This window comes from Festucalex cinctus, chromosome 1 (assembly GCF_051991245.1).
Source record: "Festucalex cinctus isolate MCC-2025b chromosome 1, RoL_Fcin_1.0, whole genome shotgun sequence".
In the NCBI taxonomy this organism is placed as follows: Eukaryota; Metazoa; Chordata; class Actinopteri; order Syngnathiformes; family Syngnathidae; genus Festucalex; species Festucalex cinctus.
Genome location: NC_135411.1, coordinates 49044458 through 49067260, shown reverse-complemented (window position 1 = coordinate 49067260; position 22803 = coordinate 49044458). Strand labels below are relative to the sequence as shown.

General features: G+C 39.1%; 1 protein-coding gene across 7 annotated transcripts; it reads right to left on the bottom strand.

Annotated features, from left to right (window-relative positions):
* Positions 1–1706: 1706 nt before the first annotated feature.
* Positions 1707–21445, bottom strand: rbbp6 (retinoblastoma binding protein 6). Of its 7 annotated transcripts, none has more exons than XM_077539631.1 (19): positions 20927–21445; positions 19196–19286; positions 18482–18530; positions 15327–15371; positions 15126–15208; positions 14952–15057; positions 14676–14812; positions 14415–14587; positions 12454–12557; positions 11972–12130; positions 11785–11906; positions 11497–11599; positions 10438–10471; positions 10300–10324; positions 9929–10228; positions 9743–9850; positions 6008–7864; positions 5613–5730; positions 1707–3121 (listed from the first exon to the last, which is right to left on the bottom strand). In XM_077539631.1, the coding sequence occupies exons 1-19, from the start codon at positions 21090–21092 to the stop codon at positions 2099–2101; spliced, it is 4803 nt and encodes a 1600-aa protein (XP_077395757.1). In that variant the 5' UTR covers positions 21093–21445; the 3' UTR covers positions 1707–2098. The 7 variants fall into 7 exon arrangements, with proteins under 7 accessions (XP_077395757.1, XP_077395784.1, XP_077395773.1 ...); XM_077539658.1 differs by having other exon boundaries at positions 14952–15048; XM_077539647.1 differs by having other exon boundaries at positions 11785–11837; positions 20927–21444.
* Positions 21446–22803: the final 1358 nt, after the last annotated feature.

The following is a 22803-nucleotide window of genomic DNA, read 5'->3' as shown; positions in this document are numbered from 1 at the left end:
GCCTGCATAACTTATTTATGATAGCATAGAGTTACACTTTGCCCACGCACGGACAAAATACACACCAGGGTCAGAATTGTTTTGGATTTTTCCGTTTTGGTTTTTCCATGTTGATTTTTTGTTTTGTCAGTGTAATGAATTTCAAATTAACTATTTTTTACACCAAATTTGTTAGTTATTTTTTATTTTTTTTCAAATGTGTTTCATTTTAGGGATAGTTTTTTTTTTTCCTTTCTCTTCTTCTTCTTTAATATTTGGAATATTTGCCAATTGTAAGATATTAGGAATTGGCTTGTATAACAAAGTAAACTAGAATTCTCGCCAATGGTTTGTTCTGTTTGATAATCATTTAAGTTCGTTTTATAAAGGAAAGATGTAGTTTCAGTGAGTTTTTATTTTTTAAAAGCATTTTCAACAACATAAATATCATGACCACCCTCTTAAAATAATTGCCTAAGTCAATTTTTTGAAAAAATAAAAAATAAAAATAAAAATTGCCAAAATCATCTTGCAAATGGTTACATTTTTTGTTTCCCTAAAAAAAAAAAAAATTAGGAAGGCATCGATATGACCTTTCAGGCCACTTCGTAAGACTTACTTTTTTTTCCTTTTCTTTTTTAATTATTATTATTCATTTTGAAACTGACCTAAACATCTGAAAATGCATGATTGGCATGACTGTGCATAAAAAAAAACAAAAAAACAAACAAACAAAAAAACGATGGTGGCATGTGTCAGAATGATGGCCTTGCTTTTGTTGTGACAACACTCCAATTTACATAATACCCTAAACACCTCTCATCAACATCATAATGACCCTTCAGTTTTCTCCAAGGTCACGCTAATTAAACAACGCACGTGCAGCCACGTGCAGCCAGCACAGACAACGGAAAATTCAACAACAGTTTTTAATAGATATTAATTTGACATGAAAAAAAAATTAATAATAATCAAATTAAATCTGGACAAAGTATTAACTTTTTACTGCTGAAAATGGCTCAATAAGTCAAGTATCCCTTTAAGACAAATACAATTCTTTGAAGCTATAATTATGCAAGTTTCTTTTGGGCCAAAAGACAAGACAAAAACACTGCTTTGTTGCCACCTTGTGGCAACTATAGACAAACAACCATTCATAATCTCCGGACAAATACTGTAGGACGAACTTGGAGAACCTATGGAAAACTCACAAACAAGGAGAACATTCAAGCCCCAAACCTCAAGAAAAGGGATGTAGATAAATTAACAGGCATGTGAATCTGACACTAGCATGGCAGCACTAAAGGTTGGACAACAGCAGAAATGAAAAAGATAAAAGGCAGTACCTCAGTTGTGAGCCCTGACGCACGTGAGGAGAACAGACGGGATGCAGATCTGGATTGATGCACGCTTCACCCGTGTGGCTATCTGCAGCCCGTCTTTCTGGTGAAAATTTCTTTGACGAGATGACCTTTAATAACCCCTAACACCGACAAGACAGGCAGTACTGTCGACTAGACACAAGCTAAAGCAGTAACTAAAGAAGAGACTTTGACTTGAATTTCAATGGAGTGTGAATGCAGAACATACCTGCGCTGTTCGATGACGTCTAATGCAAGAGATGTAACAATTCTTCAGTTTTGATTGAGTCTGTCAGACATGCTTACTGGAATTCACATGCTGAGTAATGCAAACACAGCAGCAAGCAAAAGACAAACACATTTTGATGCATATGGAATTATTTTTATTTCCTACAAAACAGGGGGAAAAAAAACAAAAAATTCTTATAACCTATAAGCAGCATGTCATTCCTTTTGAAATTAATACATTTATACAAACAGGTGCAAGAGTTCAATTAACATAAATTAGCACAATTAAATTAAATTCACCATAATTCTCTGTGCACTGCTACTAGCTGAGAGTCAAATGAAAAATGAAAATGTAACATTTGCTAGCTCCATCTAAAGAATAAAGTGCTTTTCTTTCACATTTACTCATTTTCATCATTGGATGACTCTTCCAATCTTGACATGAAAAGCAGAAAATAACCTAAACCAGTCAGGCACTTTAATAAAAAGAAAGAAAGAAAAAAAGAAAAAAAAAAGTAAAAGAGGCCTTTTCATTGAGAGCCATCATGGTTCTTCTTGGACTTCCTGTGTTTCCTCTCCAGTTCTTCGTCTCCGTGTTGTTTGTCCCTCTTGTGCTTCTTGGTCCTCCTCTCATGCTCACTCTTCTTCATGACGACGCTGTTGTGATCGGAGGGCGTCTCTCCTCCCACTCGCTCCACTTTCGGCTCGTGCGTGACGTGATGGCGACTTGCTTCTGTCTCCGGCTGCGCCTCCTTCCCTGCCTGCTCCTGTTGGCTTTCTTTTAACAGTTTTTCCAGTTTGTACTTTTTCCACAGCTCCTCCCTGCTCATGGGTTTCACCTTGACACTGGTTGTGTCTGAGTGTTTGGGGAGAGGTGCTGCTTGGGCCTTGGGTTTATGGTGGCGCTTGGACACCGGGTTGGCCAAGGGCTCATCAGAGGGCTTGAATGCCAGGCTAGACTCTGCGGGTCCTTGTAGCCTTTCAGAGAGATGAATGATGGAAGGTAGAGGACTATTCCTGTTGTTGGATTTACATTCCATATTGTCATTATTGTGATTCTGGGAGATGTGGTCATAATCTTTCTTTGTGCTTTCATATTTTACATCTGGCATCTGTTGTGTACACTCATTGTGATTGACTGGATTGCTTTCCTCGCTTGCATCCATGTTGACTTCTTCTTCTCTGTCCTTTGTCAAGGATTGGATTTTTGGTGGGATTGGAAACTCTTTTTCTACCTCTTCTTTTGCCTCGTGACTTTCTTTATTGTCACCCTCAGCTGTCCAGTCCATCACAGGTCTGTCAGCTCCCATCTTCCCCTCCAACTCAGTGTCCCTTACGTCACCTCTGTATTGGCCACTAGAGGGAGCCAGACAAAAGTTTCTCTCCCTGATTTCATCATCTGTCTGCATCTCGTCTAACCGTTGACGCTCTTGCTCGTTGTCTCCCTGAACTTCCCCGTGGCCTGGTGTCACTGGTGGTCGAGGTGGCACAAGTGAAATAATTTGCTGTTCATCCGCTCCAGGGTCCACTTTCTCCAACGTGAAGAAAGGCACCTAAAAAAAATAGAAAGGCTATGAGTCATTTGTTAATTTAAAAACCTTTATTGGTCGCCTCGACCATTTGGTAGACCACATTTTGAGTCACTATATCGTATTAGAAAATGTGTTGAACTGAACTTAGCCTGATTGGACCACCACTTGGTTGAGGTATGCGATGCACAAAATAACCACTAGAGGTCATTCTACTTTTTCCACAGTTTTTTCAAGCATCCTGCCACAAGCAGGTGACATGGGCACTATCTTTGGCTGCACTTTGAAAGATAAGTTTCTTTTTTATCTATAACACGTTACTTTGCCAAAAAATGTCAGTTGATGCAACACAATTACATGTTATAAGGGTCAAATCATTTTTTTTTTTTTAAAACATGTTTGATCAAATGGTTGAGATGGCTGTTCATGGTAAAAATGAGTATGGCGAGACAGCTCAACCATATGGCTACAGGTTAGTGAAGTTGTGCTAATATCACAGACGTTTACAATTTTCTATGCAATTAAAAAACACTTATTCATACATTGTTGTCAATATGTTTTAACTATAGTGTTTTTATATTGAAATTGATTGATTGATAGGTTGTACAATTTAGTAAACATGCTATCCTTGTTGATGGTGAGTTGTTTCTGTATCCTACCTTTTTTTGTTTTTCGGGGGAAAAAAAGATGGAGGCGAAATCATTTTATGGTTCAAGTCCAAGGAATTTTCTGGCCCTTGTACCAGAGGATCCTCAAGAGTGAGGCTAATCTGAGTGATTCTGATGACAAAATTGGGGGTCCTGATTATCTGCCCAAACAAGCAGAGTTCCTTGGTGAATCCCCTGAATCTATGGATGAAGATGAGCTGCCCTCAACTAGCACACCTGCTAAGCGGAAGGGAAAGAGGGAAAAAAATACCCTAAAAACAGTAAAAGGAGAGCTGGATGACTACGTCAACACCTGGCAAGAAGAAGAAAACGACTGAAAAGAAAGAAAAAGAAGCCAGATGAATTTTGGAAGCTTTTGTAGATACTGAGGACATCCAGATTCCTGATTCAAATTTTTGCACAGCCTGACATGGTCAAGACACCCTTTCAGTACTTCAAAATGATCTTCAAAGATGAGATGATTCATCATAATGCTCATCAATCGAATTTGTACTCTGTCCGAGAGCTGGGGGATCCAATCAAGACTAATCCTGCAGAGATCGAAGATTTCTTGGCTATGCTACTTTCCATTGGCGTTTTTGACTTCCTGGCACTCTGCATCACGCTTTGATATAATGCCGCAGACAAGATTCAAGCAGATGGATTTTTGTACAAAAACACAAGAGAAAGCTTCTTTATTATAATAAAATTAACTTGACATCAATTATTCACCATTTTTTTCATTTTCCTCTTTACTTTTGTGTTTACAGGTTCTAAACAACAATTTAATTGCTTTTGCACATTATTTCATTTGTTACCATCAATTTCCATCTCAACCATTCGGTAGAGGCTCATAAAAAATAAAAATAAAAAAAAACCTAGGGGGCGTGAAAATATCATTTTCATTTATTTTTGTTTTTAGTGGCCGAATAACTAAGAAAATATGAAAAAAATAAATAAACATTTGTTCATATTTCTGGGTGTCTGGAATGGATTAAAAAACTTGGATGCAAAATCATGACTATGTTGGGCAGGCACTGCTTCAAAACCTTTGTGAAACAGGAAATGCATGCAAGGAAATGGCGTCGGCCGATACCGATGCAAGCGTTTTAATGCAGTATCGGCGCCCCTCCCGATACTGGTATCGGTATCGGCATCGGCATCGGCACAACACTGTTCTTAAGGAAGATGCTGCTTCAGGTTTCATACTATTTGTCGTCAATTTTGCAAAAGATTAATCAATAAAACTACAATTACATTGTACTATTTTTTGTATTTTCCAACATATGACACCAAAGCTGAGTGAAAACTATAATTGCAACCCTTCTGCCCTTTTCCAGTTTTTGAAGCATGTGACAATTAACGTGCTTGAAGGGAGTGGATTAATTTATTATAACATGCTCATTTTGGCTTAGTCTGGCTTCTGTGCAATGTGATGTACACATTTTTTTTTTGTATTTATTTATTTTTAATTGTGATGCACTGGTGACTTGACCCGTTTTATTTTTATTCCGTTTCTATGAGAATGTCTATACATAGTGACTTGAGTAGCAGGAAACAGACACATTCTCTATGAAGATGAAAGTGGGTAGCCCTGCAACATTATTGCATGTTTGTTATTTGACCATACATTACATATTTAGTTGATTTAATAATTTACATATTTTACATCTTTTTACTTTAGCAATCTGCACTGTGGGCAAGTCTCTGCATATTATTACTTTAATATGCACGAGGCCATACTGTCTTACAATTGAGGTTTCTTGCTTATTAACACACAAAACCAACAAAGCTCCTAAGTGGGGAGGTCATTATTTGTACTGTACAATATAAATGTTACCAGCAACTGGACATTAAGAGTTACCTACCTGCATGAGCTCAGGTGTGTCGTCTTCAGCGCGTTTCTGTTCCTGTGGGGGTGTTGTCACTGCGATTCTGCTCTCCACAGACTCCTCACCTCCCCCGTGGTCCACTATGTAAGTGCTGCTGTTGAGAGCAGAAGCAAAGATCATACATTATGGGATCAGGATCTCTGGAAAGGGTTTAAAGTAATATTGATTTTAATTGCACAGTGTGATTTGTTCCATCGTTGAACGGCCTCCCGCAGTGATTCAGAGATGATTACATTTGCCATAACAGCACTCTGATACCAGTTTGGATTTAAAAGCATAATTGATCTACATCTAATGTTTTGATTTAATTTGAACATGCAATTATGATGTGATAACAAAAGTCTGGCAAGAAAAAAAAATGGATTCCCTACCTGTCAGCCCCCGCTGTAATGTTCAGCCTCTCATTGGAATGTGACATCATGACAGAGTCAATGTCTTCATCACTTATAATCTTCATCTTTACACCTTCCACCAGCTCTTCTTCTGGCTTTGACTCTTCTGGCAGCTCTTCGACATTTTCCTCTTCAGTTGTCTTCTCATCAGTAGTAGCGACTGACGTGCTTTGTTCTATTCCTCGCTCATCATTTCTCACGCTCTCATCCTCTCTGATGTCCTTCACAATCGGCCTCTGTTTTTCTCCATCATCATTTGTCACCATCTCCTCCTCTTTCACATTCACAATCTCTTTTCCTCCATCATCAATTCTCATGTTTTCACCTTGCTCTCTCTCTTTTATATTCGGCCTCTCGTCCTCTTCTTTGGACTTGGTCCCGTCTTCCTCTTCTGCTTCCCCAAGTTCATGAAGCCCGGTTGCCTGCTGCTTTTCGGTACCCAAAGTTTCTGCTTCTAACTCCTCAACATCATCTTTCGTATCACTCTTCTCTGAACAAAGCCATTCCTGTATTTCTGTTTTCTCTTCAGGTCTCCTCGCTTCCAGTTTGATGCTAATCTTCTTCTGTGGTTTCACTTTCATCCCTTCCTCCCAGATGTTTTCCACTCTGGGAGAGAGTGGTTTCTTTTCCTCTTCCTTCTGCTCTTGTTGCATTTCTTTGTCACCAGTCTGAGGACATTCATCCTTGGGGGTTTCAAGGTCGCTTTGCATGTACTCACTTTCAGTGGGAATGATGGGACTTTTTTCTTCATTTTTCTTTCTTTTTCTCTCAGGTTTGGAAGCTTTGTAGACTTCAGGGTGTGTGTCTTTATCCACTTTGCGTGCTTTTTCCCTAAGCTTGACCGTCTGACCCCTCTCCCCATCCTGGCGCAGAGAGTTTGAATCTTTGCCTCGTTTACGTTTATTTTCACCTTCTGGTCTCAGTTGTTTTTCTTTCTCCTTTTTATTTGATTTGAGTGGATTTTGGATAGCATCACTGTCTGTGATTGAGTCACTGCAAGTATTTTTTGTCTTTTTGTCCTTCTTGCCTGTTGAGTGTGCAGCATCAGTGGAACGAGTGTTGTCTTCTGATACGACTTCATCATACTTTGATTCATGCTTGGGTTTGATGGCAGGGAGCGCTTGTGAATTTTCTGGAGCTCCCTGCTCCTGGCTGTCCTTCTCGGCGCTCCACCACTGAGGGGCAACGTTCTCAGATGGTGGCGAGCGGGTGTCACTGGGCGAGCGAGAGGGCGGGAAGCTGCAGTTACTCAAAGATCGTGACGGTGGGGAACGACCCTCGCTGGAAGATTGAGAGTGACTGGAGCGACTGCTGCAGGACGAATGAGATGGAGGGGAACGGCGGTGCGTTGATGTGCTGTGCGTACGTTGGTGATGGTTGAACGAGTTTACCTGGTGGCTCGAATGGTTATCTGCTCCGTCCACCCACAGTGGATTTGGGGGAGGCGGCAGGCAATGATAGTGGCTAACATAACTGCTGAAATACTTGTCATACCACTCTTTATACTGTCTTTTCCATTGCTGGTAGTAATCTGCATTCGCCTCCTGGGCACTTGTTGGTTCAGTGGCATAACTCTGCCCCGAGTGACCCTCAGATTGTCTGGAAGAATCTGGTGAGGGTTCCACTCGTCTCCTGGATTTGTAGCTGCTGTGAGAGGACTTTCTGCTGTGATGGCGTTTTTTCCGGTGATCTGACTGCGAAGCAGAACGAGAATCCTCTCGGGGCGAAGATGATGAGGATGGCGTGGGCGACTGGGACCTCTTGTAACCATAACTGTAGGAGCGTGAGGGATGGGTGCGGCGGGTGTGGGAGACTCTGTGATGGGAGTATGGTGACCTGTTTAAGAATACAAACAGATTATTTTTGGCCATGTATGAAAATGCATAGAGTGCTGTCATAATGAGGCAAACAAGTTGATACTTCTAAAATGGAAACGAAGCAAACGTATTGCTGAAAGTGACCTCAATGTATGCCATCGGGCTTATATCTAATGTACCTTAAAGGGAGAGCGTGTAGAATTTTTTTAGTTTTCAATGTTCATTCATTTTAAAAACCCACACCTAATTACGGTAAAATGACAAAAAAAAAAAAAAAAAAAAAAAAAAAGTTTTATCACATGAAAACAGGTCATGGGTGACAATGCTGAGAAGCTCTAGTAACAACATTTTGTCCGTTAATATCAAACAGGGGTGGGAGGGCGTTTGTGCAAGGATGACCATTTTTAACGTTCAAAATTTTATGGCATCAAGAAAAACTGTTTTTGCTACAGTTATTGGACCGTGGTAGGATGTTGAACAAACAGCATGTGCTTCATTCAAGTAGGGATGGTACCGGTACTGAACAATTCCAATTTTTGTGGTACTTTTGTTCTGTTGCTTGTGGTAATAATTTATCTATTTTTTTAAATTATTATTTTATTGTTAAATAAATTAACATTCACTCTAACAGTCATTTTCCATTAAATAAAATCGAAATCAGATTCATGTGTTTTCCTATTATTTACTGTCAGATTATCTGTCAAATAAGAAAACACCATGAATTTAAAACACATGAGCCAGAGAGGAAGAATAAAAAAAAAAAAAATACAAACTCAATGTAGACTATGTATCCAACTCGGTATGTAATGCTTGCTAGTGCTACATGTTGGCCAAGATTTTGCAGTTTTATCGTTACACATGAAATTATAAATATGGTATAAGTAACAGATTTTAACGATCGTAAAGCCACACACCTTATAACATGATTCAAATCGATGGGTGAAGACAGACATCTGCTATGTCCGCGTGTGGTCTGTGCCAAGGTGAGGCGAGGCGGGCGGCACGGCGGTGCTTCCCACGTATTCCCAGCCGCCGCTCGGCCTCAGCACCAAGAAGGAACCGCAAAGCTTCATTCTCGTTTTGCTTGCCGGCTTTCAAATCTGGCTTGCTTATTGATCCAAATCCCAAACCCGGAAATGCATTTTAGCGTAGCATCTCGCATGAATGAAATTTAGCGTGAGCGGGTGTCGTCAGTACGCTGGTTGTGTGTACACTGCTACGTTCAAGTGCGCCATAGAAAATTACCAACACATCTACTCCCGGACAGTCACAACTTAAGACGCGCTTTGGAACATGGCACCGTTTAACATCGGTGAATCGGTGCCGTTTTCAGGACCCATCCCACTCGGAGATCACTGTGCTGAATCTCTGGTTACCCACAAACCTCCTTCTCCCCCTAAAATAAAATATAAAATAAAAAAAAAATAAAAAAATTCTCATCGGATATGCACGATTCACGTAGGTGACCTATTCCGGATGCAAAACGGCACATTTCGCCGAAAGGTGAGGGATTTTCATACCTGATATTATATAGGTAGCCTCTCACCTTATAGGAGGGTGTCATGTTTCACCGCCTTCTATCTGCTACTGACACCCAAAGGAGACAAACATAGCAAATGTAGCAATTGGTGGTAGGCTTGTGTGGTCTCTCTCGGACACCGTAGTGCATGTTTCAAAATGCACAGGCTTCGAACTCAGGTCATTGCATTCTATTAGTTCAGCACTAGATGGCAAAAAAATAAATAAATCTACACACGGTCCCTTTAAAAGTTGAACAAAACACAATCCAATAATAACGTCAGACACATTGTATAACATTATGACCACTTTCACAATATGATAAAATGTGTATAATTATTTTGTTGCAGCCACTAAAACCTCTGTGTAAAAGCTATACCTTGACCTGCCGTGGGATTTCGAGCGGGACCGACTAGACCTGCTTGATGAGCGAGACTTGGACTTAGAACGAGAGGACCGTCTGTAGGTGGATCGTGTACCAAGAGATCTGAAGGACGCAGTCACAAACACAAATGAAAAATAAAGACACTTGAATGTTTGTGTCTACTTTATAAACATTATTCACCTTTCTCTCCTGTGTTTATCACGGCTGAACCATTCCCTCTGGATGAGAGGTGGGATGGGGGAGGAGGAAGAGGGGATGAGAGGAGGGATGGGGGCACCCTGAGGGTTTGGGTGAGTCCAATTAGGCTGAGCCAGTGGATGTCCTGGTGGCCGACTTAGAAACGGTTGACCTGGAGGGAATGAGGGGAATTGGTGGCTGAGGAAGAGAGGCGGAAGAGCAGGGGGATTGGTGGATGAAGACGGGTGCAGGGGATGGGTTTCAGCTGAAATTCCCTTGGGACAAACTGAGGATGAGGAGGAACTGTGGGAAAGATAGAGTTTTGAATCTGCGGATAGAGTCAACTTGTCCACATACACGTAAACTTTGCTGACCTGTGCATGCTGGTTGGTGTTTGACCTTTTGAGTTTGATGGAGGGGAGAAAAAAAACGCATATAGACATATTAGAAAACAAATTAAATTAATATACTACTTGATGATAATGAGCAGAACAGGTTAAAGACTTCCTTACCTAAGGACACTTTCTGCACTGGGTCATTATGAACCTGATCAGAGATGAAGGAGACATATTATACATTTTTTTTCTTCACAATTTAAAATTGTTCCCATGGGTCATAAAAATTACCCAAGGATCAGGAATTATAGACATATTAATAGAGCTCAGTTAAATGAGCTAATTTTAGGGCGTATATCTCTCATGCAGTGAGGCAGCCCCCATCCTATACTGCATACTGCTGGGCCAAAAGGTAGGCCAACCGCGACGACCACATGCGTCCTTTTCTACATGCGGAAGCAGAGCCCCAAGTGTGAACAGCTGACTGTATAAACAGGTTTACTCGTGGAGGCAGCATTTCACATGTGCATACAGCTAGAGACAAACTCAACACTACCATGGCGGTGAAACCACTGACCGATTAAGTAAGTGTCAACGCTGATACTGTATCTGTGTGTTCAACAGACATTAATGAACTATGTTTACTTTTCCAAAGTCACCACTGACTAATTTAACCAAATCCCGACTGCCACACACACCTAAAGCAAGTAAGTGACTAGAGAAATTTCAATGCATTAACACTTATGGAAGCAGCATTTTAGAAACAGCTTGAACACTTTCATCACCAGCAGTGTGGTGCAAATACCACTCCTTCCTCCCATGTAGAGAACTTAGCAGTACATTAGAACATTTTTATCAGAAGCAAATGCTGGTCACACTCTTCTCTAAACTAATCTGTGCCAACACTGCAGTTCTGTGTTTTTTTGGCTTTGACGTGATCTTTGGCTAGTCGTGTTGATCATGTCATTGGCTGAGGACCATGTGGAGGTGGTTATGTTTATTCGTCCCACTGTTTTGTAACAGTGGGGTGGTTGTGCAGAACAACTTGCTCACGGAAACATTTTCAGAAATAGGCATATAACTACAGATTTCTTTAGTTGTTTGCTTTCGCACTTGATGCAAAAGCTCCAGAAGACCAACTATATGTGTATAAGATATGAAAAAGTCATTTTCCTATGTCTTCCCTTTAATATATATGTGAAGATGACATGCATTTGTGTGTGTGTGTCTTCTCACCAGTTTCATTGGCTGTGTTTGAACAGCCATGGGCTCTTTGTTTAAGAACAGCACAGAAGGTGTAATAGCCACTGAATACTCTTGTGGTTTTCCTTCAGTTTCACTGTGTAAAAAGAAGATATTAAATACAGTGTCAGTGACATCACTGTCACAACATCCAGAGGAGGGGAACGCACAAAATATTCACATGTTGACTGTATCACAGTAAACAAAAACAACTTATATCATTCGACAGTTTTCTCATCCTAACAGGGTTCTAATAGTATGAACAACAATTTGGATACGTACACAGACGGTGGTAGGCTGGAAACAGGATGAGCCGCAGACTCCTTAACATCAGCCTGCGGAACGGGCATTGTGAGACAGGATGATGAGATGACAGACACACAACTCCTCTCCTTGTGATCACACTGCGCAGTATACAAGTTCTAAGCAATGCTATTTCTTAGATTAACGGTGCCATAAAGAGGTTGACCTGCTGGTTGAGGGTAGACTGGTCGACCTTCTGTTGGTGGGTGGTTAACGGAGTGGGAACAGGGTTCGGTGTTGGTGTTGCAGTGACTGGCTGAAGGGTAGCAGATTTTTCTTTCAGACTTCTGCTGTAGCCTTTCTCTTTCTTGAAATTATTCACAGCCTGTGCAGTAAACAAACCGGAAATGGGAAATAATTTTTTTTAAACTACTCTGAATCGCAGTATGGATCAAATAAGCTACACTGAAACCTCTAAAGTCCGTTGGTCCAAAAGTAGTAATGTTAGGTGAATTCTGGAAGAATGTGAGTGTAATGATAATCAGAGAATATAATGCATGAAATCTGAAGAACTTGAAAGCCAACCAGCATCATGGAATGGATTGTGTGCAACTTTTGAGATTATACAGTACAGCAATCCCCTCTTTAATATACTTAAAACCATCCTTCCACCAATAATTTCATCTCACCATCTCTCTGCAACTTTACCTGACGGAGAAATTTATTAGCTATCAATGTGTCAGGAGATACATCAGATTGGTTACAGGTGGGACAGATGTGTCCTTCTGAGTCCAGCAAGGCCGTACGGATACCTGAGCAAGAGAGATTGACATTAGCATGTAAATAGGATGTTTGACTACATAAGAGTAACCGCAATGGCTTTGTGGTTCAACGTCATTACGGATGGAAGACAGTGTAAATGAACCTTCACTGTTAAGAGTGAAATAATTAGGAAATAATGTAAGGTTACTAAGTATTAATTTATTACATTAAGTTGACATGCTCAAAACCACTTCAGTCTGTTGAGAACATGAAATAGAGGTGACACCTGGAAAAAAGATAATTGCCTTGTGTGATGTACTCATTATTGAAATCTATGATAAGCACAAGGTATGCAAAAAAAAAAAAAAAAAGTTCCATGATTGGCGTCAACATTTCAGAGTCCAAACCCAAACTACAATTTTTACCCTTCAATGTGGGCGCTGTTTGCTACGTTGTGTACAAGAAGAAGCGTGTGTGCGTGGGTGTGTGTGTGTGTGGGGAGTGGGGGGGGGTAAACCTGTGGCTTCTTCACCATGACAACGTGCCTACTCACTCGATGTGGCTTTGTGTAATTCTCCACCCTGACCCACTCTTTGCCAAGCTCAAGGGGACCATCAAAGGATTCCTATTTTATTTATATATTTATTAAAGGAATACTTGACTCATTTCGGCCATTTTCAATAGTGAGATAATATTTAGTCTATAATGAATTAATGTAATAACCATTATTTTTCATGAACAATTACTTTTAAAAACTAATTTTGCCACTTACTGTCGACAGAAGATGACATCACCCGTGCTCAGAATCAGAAAACAAGTAAGGACTAATCATGGCTCAGTTTGCTGACTAAACCGAGAAAACAGGTGAGCCATGATTGGTCGTTACCCATTTCCTCAGCACAGGTAATGACATCTTCAGTCCACAGCAAGTGGCAAAATTAGTTTTTAAAAGGGATTAACTGTACATGAAACATAATGAAGCTATCAAATTCTGGACAAAGTACGAGGGTCGTTCAAAAAGTTCTAAGCCTCACCCAGAAAAAAGAACTGTAGCCGAACATGTGTATTGTGGAAACACACTGACACTTCTTATGAAATTAGAAAAGCTAATACAGAGTTCTGTCTTAATTTTTCTGCCGGTGACCGACAGGCAAAGGTGAGGCGTGTGTGACAAATTTAAAGATGCATCCAAAAGAGGTTGGAGCAATCATCAAGTTGCAATTGCTGAAGCAGCCAGTTGTAGCTTTGAATTGCTACCCCACCCACTCTACACTCCAGACTTGGCTGTATCTGACTTCTACATGTTTCCTAAACTGAAATCACACCGGCAAAGTTGCCATTTTGGAAACAATGATGAGGGCATATGCACTGTGGAGGGGTTTTTAGGGGCTCAGGAGACCACCTTCTTCTGTGATGGGTTAGCATTGCTTCAGGATCATTGGACCAAGTGCATTTATGTTAAGGGGAATTAAATAGAAAAATACTGAAAAACGGTCTCCTTCCTGCAAGTCCTTCAGGGTGAGGCTTAGAACTTTTTGAACGACCCTCATGTTAACATTTTACTGCTGAAAATGGCTCAGAGTCAAGTATCCCTTTAAGACACAGACAACATCAAGATGGCTGTGACAACGGAGTCGCAAAGGATGCCGGAATGGCACATAAGGCTGGGAACGTGTGTTTAGCTCCAGGGCTATTGATAGATTTAAAAAACAAAAAAACTGTGGTTTAGAGTTGAAATCTATAATTGGTGACACCAGTGTTGGAACTTTTAAGACACACCTTATTTTCAGCCTTTGTTCTGTCATTGCCAATAAGAACCAATGCACCTACGGAGGTCAAACGTGTCCAGGTCTAAGGGACTACTGACAAAGTGAGACAAATTCAGTGTGTGTCTCTCAGATACTCACAGTCATCACAATAACTGTTTCCACAGCACGGTATGACCACTGAATCCACAAGAAGGTCATGACAGATCAGACACTGGAGTTCTTCAGGCACAGGCACATTCACATCCTCTGGCTCATTCTCTTCTTGGTGCAAAAATGGATGCTTCTCTTTTTTGCCGATGGCGTATGCCTGACTGTGGGCACATGATAGTGAAACACAAACAAAGCATATTTGCTCTTTTATTTACTTCCGCTGTCCTGATTTAACTCGATAACACTCACGCATCTATGGCAGGAATTGCAAAACGTCCACAATTGGTTAGCATGGCTCCCTTAATGTTGGGGTCATCCACCTCCACCATGAAGGAGCGAGGGATGCCTGTGCTCTTCTTTATCTTCGGAGTATCGAAGTTTTTATCCTGTTGTTAGTAAAACACAAAGTTATGCTGATGAGCTGCCTTCACCACACTACCCAAGCCCACACGTCCATCCTTAAAGACTGATCTGTGACCAACTCGAAAAAAAACTAATCAGGTAAATAGAATATGGTGCTCATACCCCACTGTATGGACATTTCCTGATGTGATGTCCAGCGTTTCCACAGCGGAAACAGGTGTAGTTGGCAGGGAGCGCCAAAGCTGACTTTTTGCTGTAACTAGAGAGACTGACGTAGGTAAAGCACTGGATTACAATGAACAGAATAACATTGAACAAAATGGGAGCATAACTCACGTCATGGGGTCGTATGAGGACTGATTCATCATCACTTTGATCTTATCATCCTCTGACACGTCAGCAGCTGCCAGGTTCACCATCTGCGTGCAGAGGAAACGTTTGTGTGCCCAAAAGTAACACGACATGAAGATGCCCCCCCCAAAAAAAAATCCAGGTAAAAGGAGTGACATGGTAAATACAGAATGAATTTGAGCATACCTTGGAGAATAAAGGCAGGGTTTTGGAAGAACTGTAGTCATCCATCTGTTAGAATTGAACACAAACCAATTTCACACAAAAAAACAAACAAAAAACTGATTCTGATAGTTAGGCCTTTACATAATAAATAAAATTCCATTTACATACGATAAATCTCAATGCAAAAGTAGGGGTTCATTTGTGGGATTGAAGTATCACTTTGCTCAGTAGTTAAATCACATTTTTATGGGCAAGAGAGATTACCATCGTCTTTTCATTCCAAGACTTCTCCTGATACTGCACACAGTCTAACCTAGTTTAAATTGTGATGTTTTAAGATTTCCTTCAAAATCTATTTTTAGATCACATCAGTTACTTCTCTGGATTTTTGCCTCATTACATGCATGGAAGATTTAAAAAAAAAAAAAAATCTTAATGACTAAAAGCCCTTTTACACATTATACCATATTAAGCAAATGTGTAGAGAAACCTTTGTATGATGATTTGGTGCATTTATACAAAACTGCAAACTATAACCACAATGATAAACATTGCTATACTAATTGCTAGCTTCAATTAAAACTAAGCAGCACGTCACAGGTCTGTTCAAGTATGAAATTTACAACCAGTCAAATGCATTTGAATGCATTTAAATGACTTAAGATGGATGTGAATCTGTTCTTGAGTCTTAAATCTATTATGAAAATGTATATTTGAATATAATCTCATGCAAACTTTGCCACAAAGTTTAATATTCAATTATACAAATGGTGCTGGTATGATGCAAGCTGGCTCCTAAAGTTTTTCTTCACACATTTGTGGATTGACAGTTGTCCTGTCTTTGAATAGGAGCACAATGCATGTTAGTGCTGACTTTCAGCTTTAAATGGTCAGTGTTCTCACATACCGGTGGAAAGCATGGGATTTGTGTTCCAACAATAGAGCAGGACAACGGCATCCAATGGTATTCCACCTAAAAGTTGAATGCCTATCATTGGATAGGCCAGTCACATGACTCACATATTTGCAGAGTAGCCACAAACACAAAACTAACTTGAAGCAAACAGAGATGACAGGCCATAATAGCCATCGGCAAACAATTACTTTAACAATTTAACTTTTGCTAGGCTATATTTAAATTGTGTCATATACAAAACCTCACTTTAGCAATATTTATTTATTTTTACTGTTAAGAAAGCGCCAAAAAAAAAAAAATAATCCTGAAATATTTTCAGAAATATATCCAGAATCAATACTTTTTTTTTCTTCCCATTAAAATTTCAAAGAATGGGCTGGTTATACCAGGAGGATTGACGCTAAATGTAACAGTTGACAACATGAAGTAACTCAATTGAAATCAAACACATAATACATTGGGCATCTTCATCAGAACACCTTTATTTGAAGAAAAACAGAGGAAACTTTATATAGTCCAAACGGAATCAATGCTAAGGAGAGAGGCAGACACTTCTCCTACTGAGAAATAAGAGAGAAAAATCAAGTCAGGTCAGAAAGCAAGTAAAAGCTTTATAAGAAAGAAAGTACAAGCTTTATAAAAAGCCTTTAAAGTTTGTTTATAGAATTCTGCACAACTATACATGACTAAATATATTATTTGTTTACTCTATTATTTAGTCATCAAAACCCAACCTGATAGGACTGACTAACAGCTTAAGACCATTTATTTCTACATAGGGAAGGAATGATCTTGTGTATTTAATTTTCTAGAAAACCTTTTTTTTTTTTTTAAAGGGACGCAAAAAAAGTCATTAGTGCTACTTTTAAAACATGACATCACAGCAACCAATTCCACCTGCATTTTTAATGCACATTTTCTTATATAAGAGTTTGATAATAATCTATAATTGACTTGCAAGTTTGGATGAGACACCAGTTGCAGTATGGTGAAGCAACAGTTGGCTTTTTATCAGCCATCAATATAACTGCCTGGCTGATAAAAGTTTGACCTGCCCAGGCTGAACTTGGCACGCCTTCAAACATGCCTGAAAACAGTGACAAGCTCTACACACCCTTTTATTCGAGTTACCGGTAACTACTTGCAAAAAGAATGTGATAGTGAAGCACATCTTGTGATCGGATCCTTATTTATAGCAAACATGTTCTCTAATCGAATGTTTTTTTTAACCGTCAAATCATTTTGATTTATTTACTTTAATTGAAACAATGTCTTTGTATACAGCTGGAGCAAGACATGAAGCAATCTGAAGATTGGTCAATGGAATACAATGGCAATGCAATGTGTATTTGATAAGTATTTTCCATTAATGTGTCCTATCAGTAATGCAAAGCAGTTGGAGGTGGACCTCACCTAACTAGTCTTCCTCATTTGATTTTGCATGATCTCACTCACAACAGACCATGAAGTCTGAGCAGCATGGCTGATCCATACAAATTCTCATCTATTCAAGTTTGCACTCGCTACCAATCATTTCATCGGATGTTTATTGTCAACGCGTTTTGTGCAGCGTTGTAGAACTGCACTGCATCATAATCAGAGCTGCATATAAGATTGTGGTTATGTCACAACTAACATGAGTAAAAAATACATAAATATTGACATAATATGAACAACAATATACTGGCCCGGTGTAAGTTTTTAGCTTCTGTTTTGTTGATGATGATGATCCATCATCATCATCATCTCATTATTCATATTTTTGTTTCTTGATTACATATAACACCCACACAGCATTGCGCATTGGTTGACTATCTGGAAAGTTAAATGCTTTCCTGTGTGAAAAATATGCAAACCAAAGATCAGACTGTCGTGTAACAAACCGTGCCCACATAAACTTTACTGTACAGCTACCTAAAGGGAACAGCTGTTATTTTTTTTTGTTCTGCATGGAAATAACGGGGCTTCTATTTGAGCTTTGAGACTAATATATGTGAATGAATCAATGATTAATTGGGGCTCGGGCTCTACTTTAAACATTATATATAGCATGATCTAGCTTAGTTCTCAGGCAAGCAATTCCTTTTACCCCCCTTAAAAATGTAGCTAGGAGTCTATTTTGACTGACACATCACATTCTACTTGCAAAAAATAAAATAAAATAAATAAATAAAAAAAGCACTTGTTTGGCTATTACTACTGCTAGGTTTGGTGCTAAACAGCAATATGGCAGGAGGAGTGTGGTGATTTGGTTACATACTGCTTTGATGGCTCCAGGCACAAATTGGCAAAGGGCATCTGAGCGCTCACTACAACATAAAAACAAAAAACAAAACAAAAAACAATTACTACAGTGGATGATGAGGTGTTACAATGAAAACACATTGCTGGAGGACTTTCCCTTATCATCAGGCCACATTTTCAACAAATACCACATTATTAAATGCCACAGTTGCAATAATGTTCCCGACTAAAATGGTAAGAACACCTTGTGATCATAAATATACAATCTGTTAGTTATTTGGAACAATCTATACAAGAATGACGTTGGATAAAGAGCCACATGCTGTTAAAGTCTTAAGTAAAATAAATTATGTGATCCGAGTTCTGGAAGAAATTTTCATTACAATAAATAAATAAATAAATAAAATAAAAAATCACCAGCATGCTTTTTTTTTTTTTTTTTTGTGACACTAGGAATTAAAACTTCCTCTTGGTTACATATTAACACTGAAATCTCTTAATTAAATTATTATTTACCAGGATGTTCCACTGAGGTCCTTTTCCTCCTCTCCAAGTTTAAACAACGTTACGTTTCCTTCCTAAAACTAACTTCATATATTTATTTGAAGAAGAGCATACACGTTATGTCAACAATCAACAGAAACCTTTTGCAGCCTATGATGCATGTAAGATGTAGCCACAGCGAAAACAAAATGGAATTAATGCATTTTGTAGAACTGTTGACACTTACATCTTATGAGTCTTTTTGACAGAGACTTTGGGGACCCTCCTGACAATCACTGAAGAGCCTTTGGGGATGAGCCCTTCCTCGTCTGTGTACTCTGAGGAATAAAGGTTAGGCTTTAGAGAAGTTAAAAAATCAATTTAGCCCAAAACCTTTTTTCATTGTGTTTGTCTGCAACACTAATGTTTGACTTTGCAGAGTCGGTTCTGTCTTAAGCCGCGATAATGTCAATGAGATTAGGTTTTCCCATTTTTGGATGAAAAATAGCTGAAAAGCAAGAACTCAGGGCGGAGTAAGACCATTACAGTGTAGAAAAGGTACAACGGAAAAGAGGCTACGTGGTGTATTTGCCTGGTTTATGAGATTGCTAGGCCATTGCTATCATATATTAACCACTCCTTCACATATGTCAATTAAGTTCTGTCAGACAGACATTATATCCACTCTGCTGTTTGTAAAATTATCTTGTATGATGTACTTTAGCCAAGTGTTTCCCAATTTTTATTTAACTAAATCACATATATTTTACATTTGATTAGTTACAGGATTTGTAATAAATAAAAGGTGTACTAAAAACAAGCACATAACCTGCATCTAAGAATCAACCGCAATGATTTGTGATTAAGTTTGATCTCCAAAAGCCGAAACACACCTACATACCCTGCACAAAATTTGATTCTGGTTTCAAATTCTTCTTGATTCTGCCAATACTGATTTTTTTGACCATTCATTGATTACTTTCCCTTTCAGGTATTATAGAGTATAATAATGTAAACAATCACATTACAAGAGTGGACTATGGCTGATTTCCACAACATTCCAAGTGATAAAGCAAATACCATTTGGACTAGGCCTAAACACATTCAATAGCATGAACAAACAAAATCACTTAGACATATAAATAATTTAAAATGTACAAAGCAGATTATTGAATACCAATCACATTATAAAATGTCAAGAAAAGCCTTAAATCAGGTACCTGAAATGGTGACACCACACAAAAAAATAGGTTGAAAAAAATAGCAAATGAAATGCTTCACCTTAAAAAAAAATAAATAAATAAAAAAAAAAAAAACATACCTGCCCCATCCAGATAGTTTGCTTTTTTTCTTCCTCAATACTACCTCACAAAAATATGCAGTGAGGCCTTGAGACAAATTTAATTTGTACCATGAACACCCTCGTAACTCAAAACAATCACATTTCAAAATCATCTTTCAGCATTGAAGTAAATGGAATAAATGAAAATGCCATTATGCCGTTCCAGCCCCCAAAAATAAGATAAATGTTTCTAATGTGTTTTTCAATAAGAAAACTAGCACCATTGATATATAAAACATACAAGGATGGTAAAATTAAATGCAATGGAAAGAAATTAAAGCCTTTTTGGATTCCATTCAGTGGACATTGTGCTGCTCTTTCTGGTGTGTGTGCCTTCGCCACCTGGGGCACTATAATACAGATACTGTATTGTATACTGAAGAAGTTTTATTCTCATTTCCTGTCAAACTCAAATACAAGCCATGTGAAACATCGCCCCTTGGGATGGCAAATTCTAATGGATCCCCCCCCCTTTGAACCAACACAGAGAGCACTTTGGGGATTCTAAACGCACCACTGATATTGACCCACCAGACAGCTGGCAACGCTGGACCACGTGTTTTCTTACGAGCCTTTAAGCTGTCAAACGTGTTCAACAATTAAAGCAACACGTACACTATCACAATGTCACGTTACCTTCTTTGGTTTGCGCGCTGGTAATCTGCAGGTCGCAGTCGCCGGCTCGCAGCCTCTCCCTGCCCATGATCCGCTCCTTCAGGTCCGTCAGCGTCACGTGCGGCCCGTCAAAAACCACCGTGGCGTAGCTGAGTTTGGAGGAGAATTTGTAATGTATATGAGTCATGTTGACACTAAGCAATCACTTCAACCTCACAGACAGGAAACACCCCCACGCGTGCTCGTGAATTAGCTTAGCTATCGTTAACTGCCCGGAGCTTCACTTGGCTAGCTAACACGTCTGACAAAGTAGACAGTTAAGACATGTCATCTCCCAAGCCTTGGTAGAAGCCCAGCAGGGAGTTAAGTCGAGGCTGAGTCAGTTGCTTTAGAGTCCAATATGTGATTTCCTCGCACTAAATGTGGCTGTCGACTCAAACGAGTTGTTCGCTGACAGAAACTACCAGCTGTTTCCACAAGCAACCGCTCGTCAGCAAAGAGCCGGTTGATGCTGCGTTCAATTCACCCCGAACACGTTGGTGTTAAAGAACGTCTTGCTCTAATAAGGTGCTGATGAAAGACTTGATCGAAATCGTAAGCCCTAATCATGGAAAATTGAAAGACACATCAGTTCTTATTTTTATGTTTAAAATCATCACAACACTTAGTCGAGGTTGGGTGTCTTTTATGCGCGAAACAGGAAAAGTATAGTCCTTGTTTGTTTTTAAAAGAAAAAAGAAAAAAAAGAAATGTTTTTGTTTTGTTTTTCAAACCAGTGTTGAAACAAAAACGCTAATATGGATGCACGTCATACCATAAAATTATAACGTCATTGGGCTATGACCACACGACACTGGTGTGGTCGTTGATTCCCATGACAGTGAAAGCAACACAGCGCAGTACCGATCAGAGGAGCACCTGTTTGAGCGAAAGTCAAATGACGAGTACAGGGCAATCATTTACCGGATGAAGTTTGTTTTGTTCACGCAATTATGCAATAGATTTCTTTTGTCCACATTATTAATTGGAAGATTATTTATTTTTAAAGGTCTCGAAGTATTATCAAATCCACTTTACCAGGATCTAACAAAATGAGAAACTTCTCAATTTGTATTTTCGTCATCAAAAGGTACATTTTGATGTACTGTACGCCGCTTTGTCCTTGTTTTGTTGGCTTCAGTTTTATTCGTGCATTTTACATCATCCTCTGGAGGGAGACAAAACATTATTTATCGTGTATGTGAGTGTACTGTATTCTGCACTGCAGTCACTGTGTACGCTGAGAACCATTTTTACGCCATGGGCCAAGATAAAACATTGCTTTAGTGTGTCTGATAGCTGTCTTTACTATCAAATTCTTTAAATGTTTTGTTTTTTTAAATAGAAAAAAAAACATAGTTTTGACTGTTATTGTAAACACATATTTTAATACACCATTTGTTGGATATCATATATATATATATATATATATATATATATACCCCATAATGTGGTGTAATGAATGAACAGAGGGCCCATAAACAGACAGACAAACAAACAGAAAGACAGACAAAGAAACAGAATTAACATAAAAACATTTAAAAACAAACACAAAAAAACACAATGGTCGGTGAGAAGTCACTGAGCTAGACTGGAATTTGCTAAACATGTTTATTGTCAAGCTTCAGTGCCTTGGAAGAATGTTCTGTGGGTAGATTAGATGAAACCGGAGCCTTTTGGCAAGTCACATCGGCTATATTGTTTACATCCTCAGAAATGAAGCTACAAAACAATGTACCTACTGTGAAACATGGAGGAGTATGAATGTTATATTCCAGTGCTGATTTGCTTTATCTGTCTTGAATCTGTGCAGGGTAGAATGAAATCTCGAGTACGACTATCAAGGTATTATGGGGCAA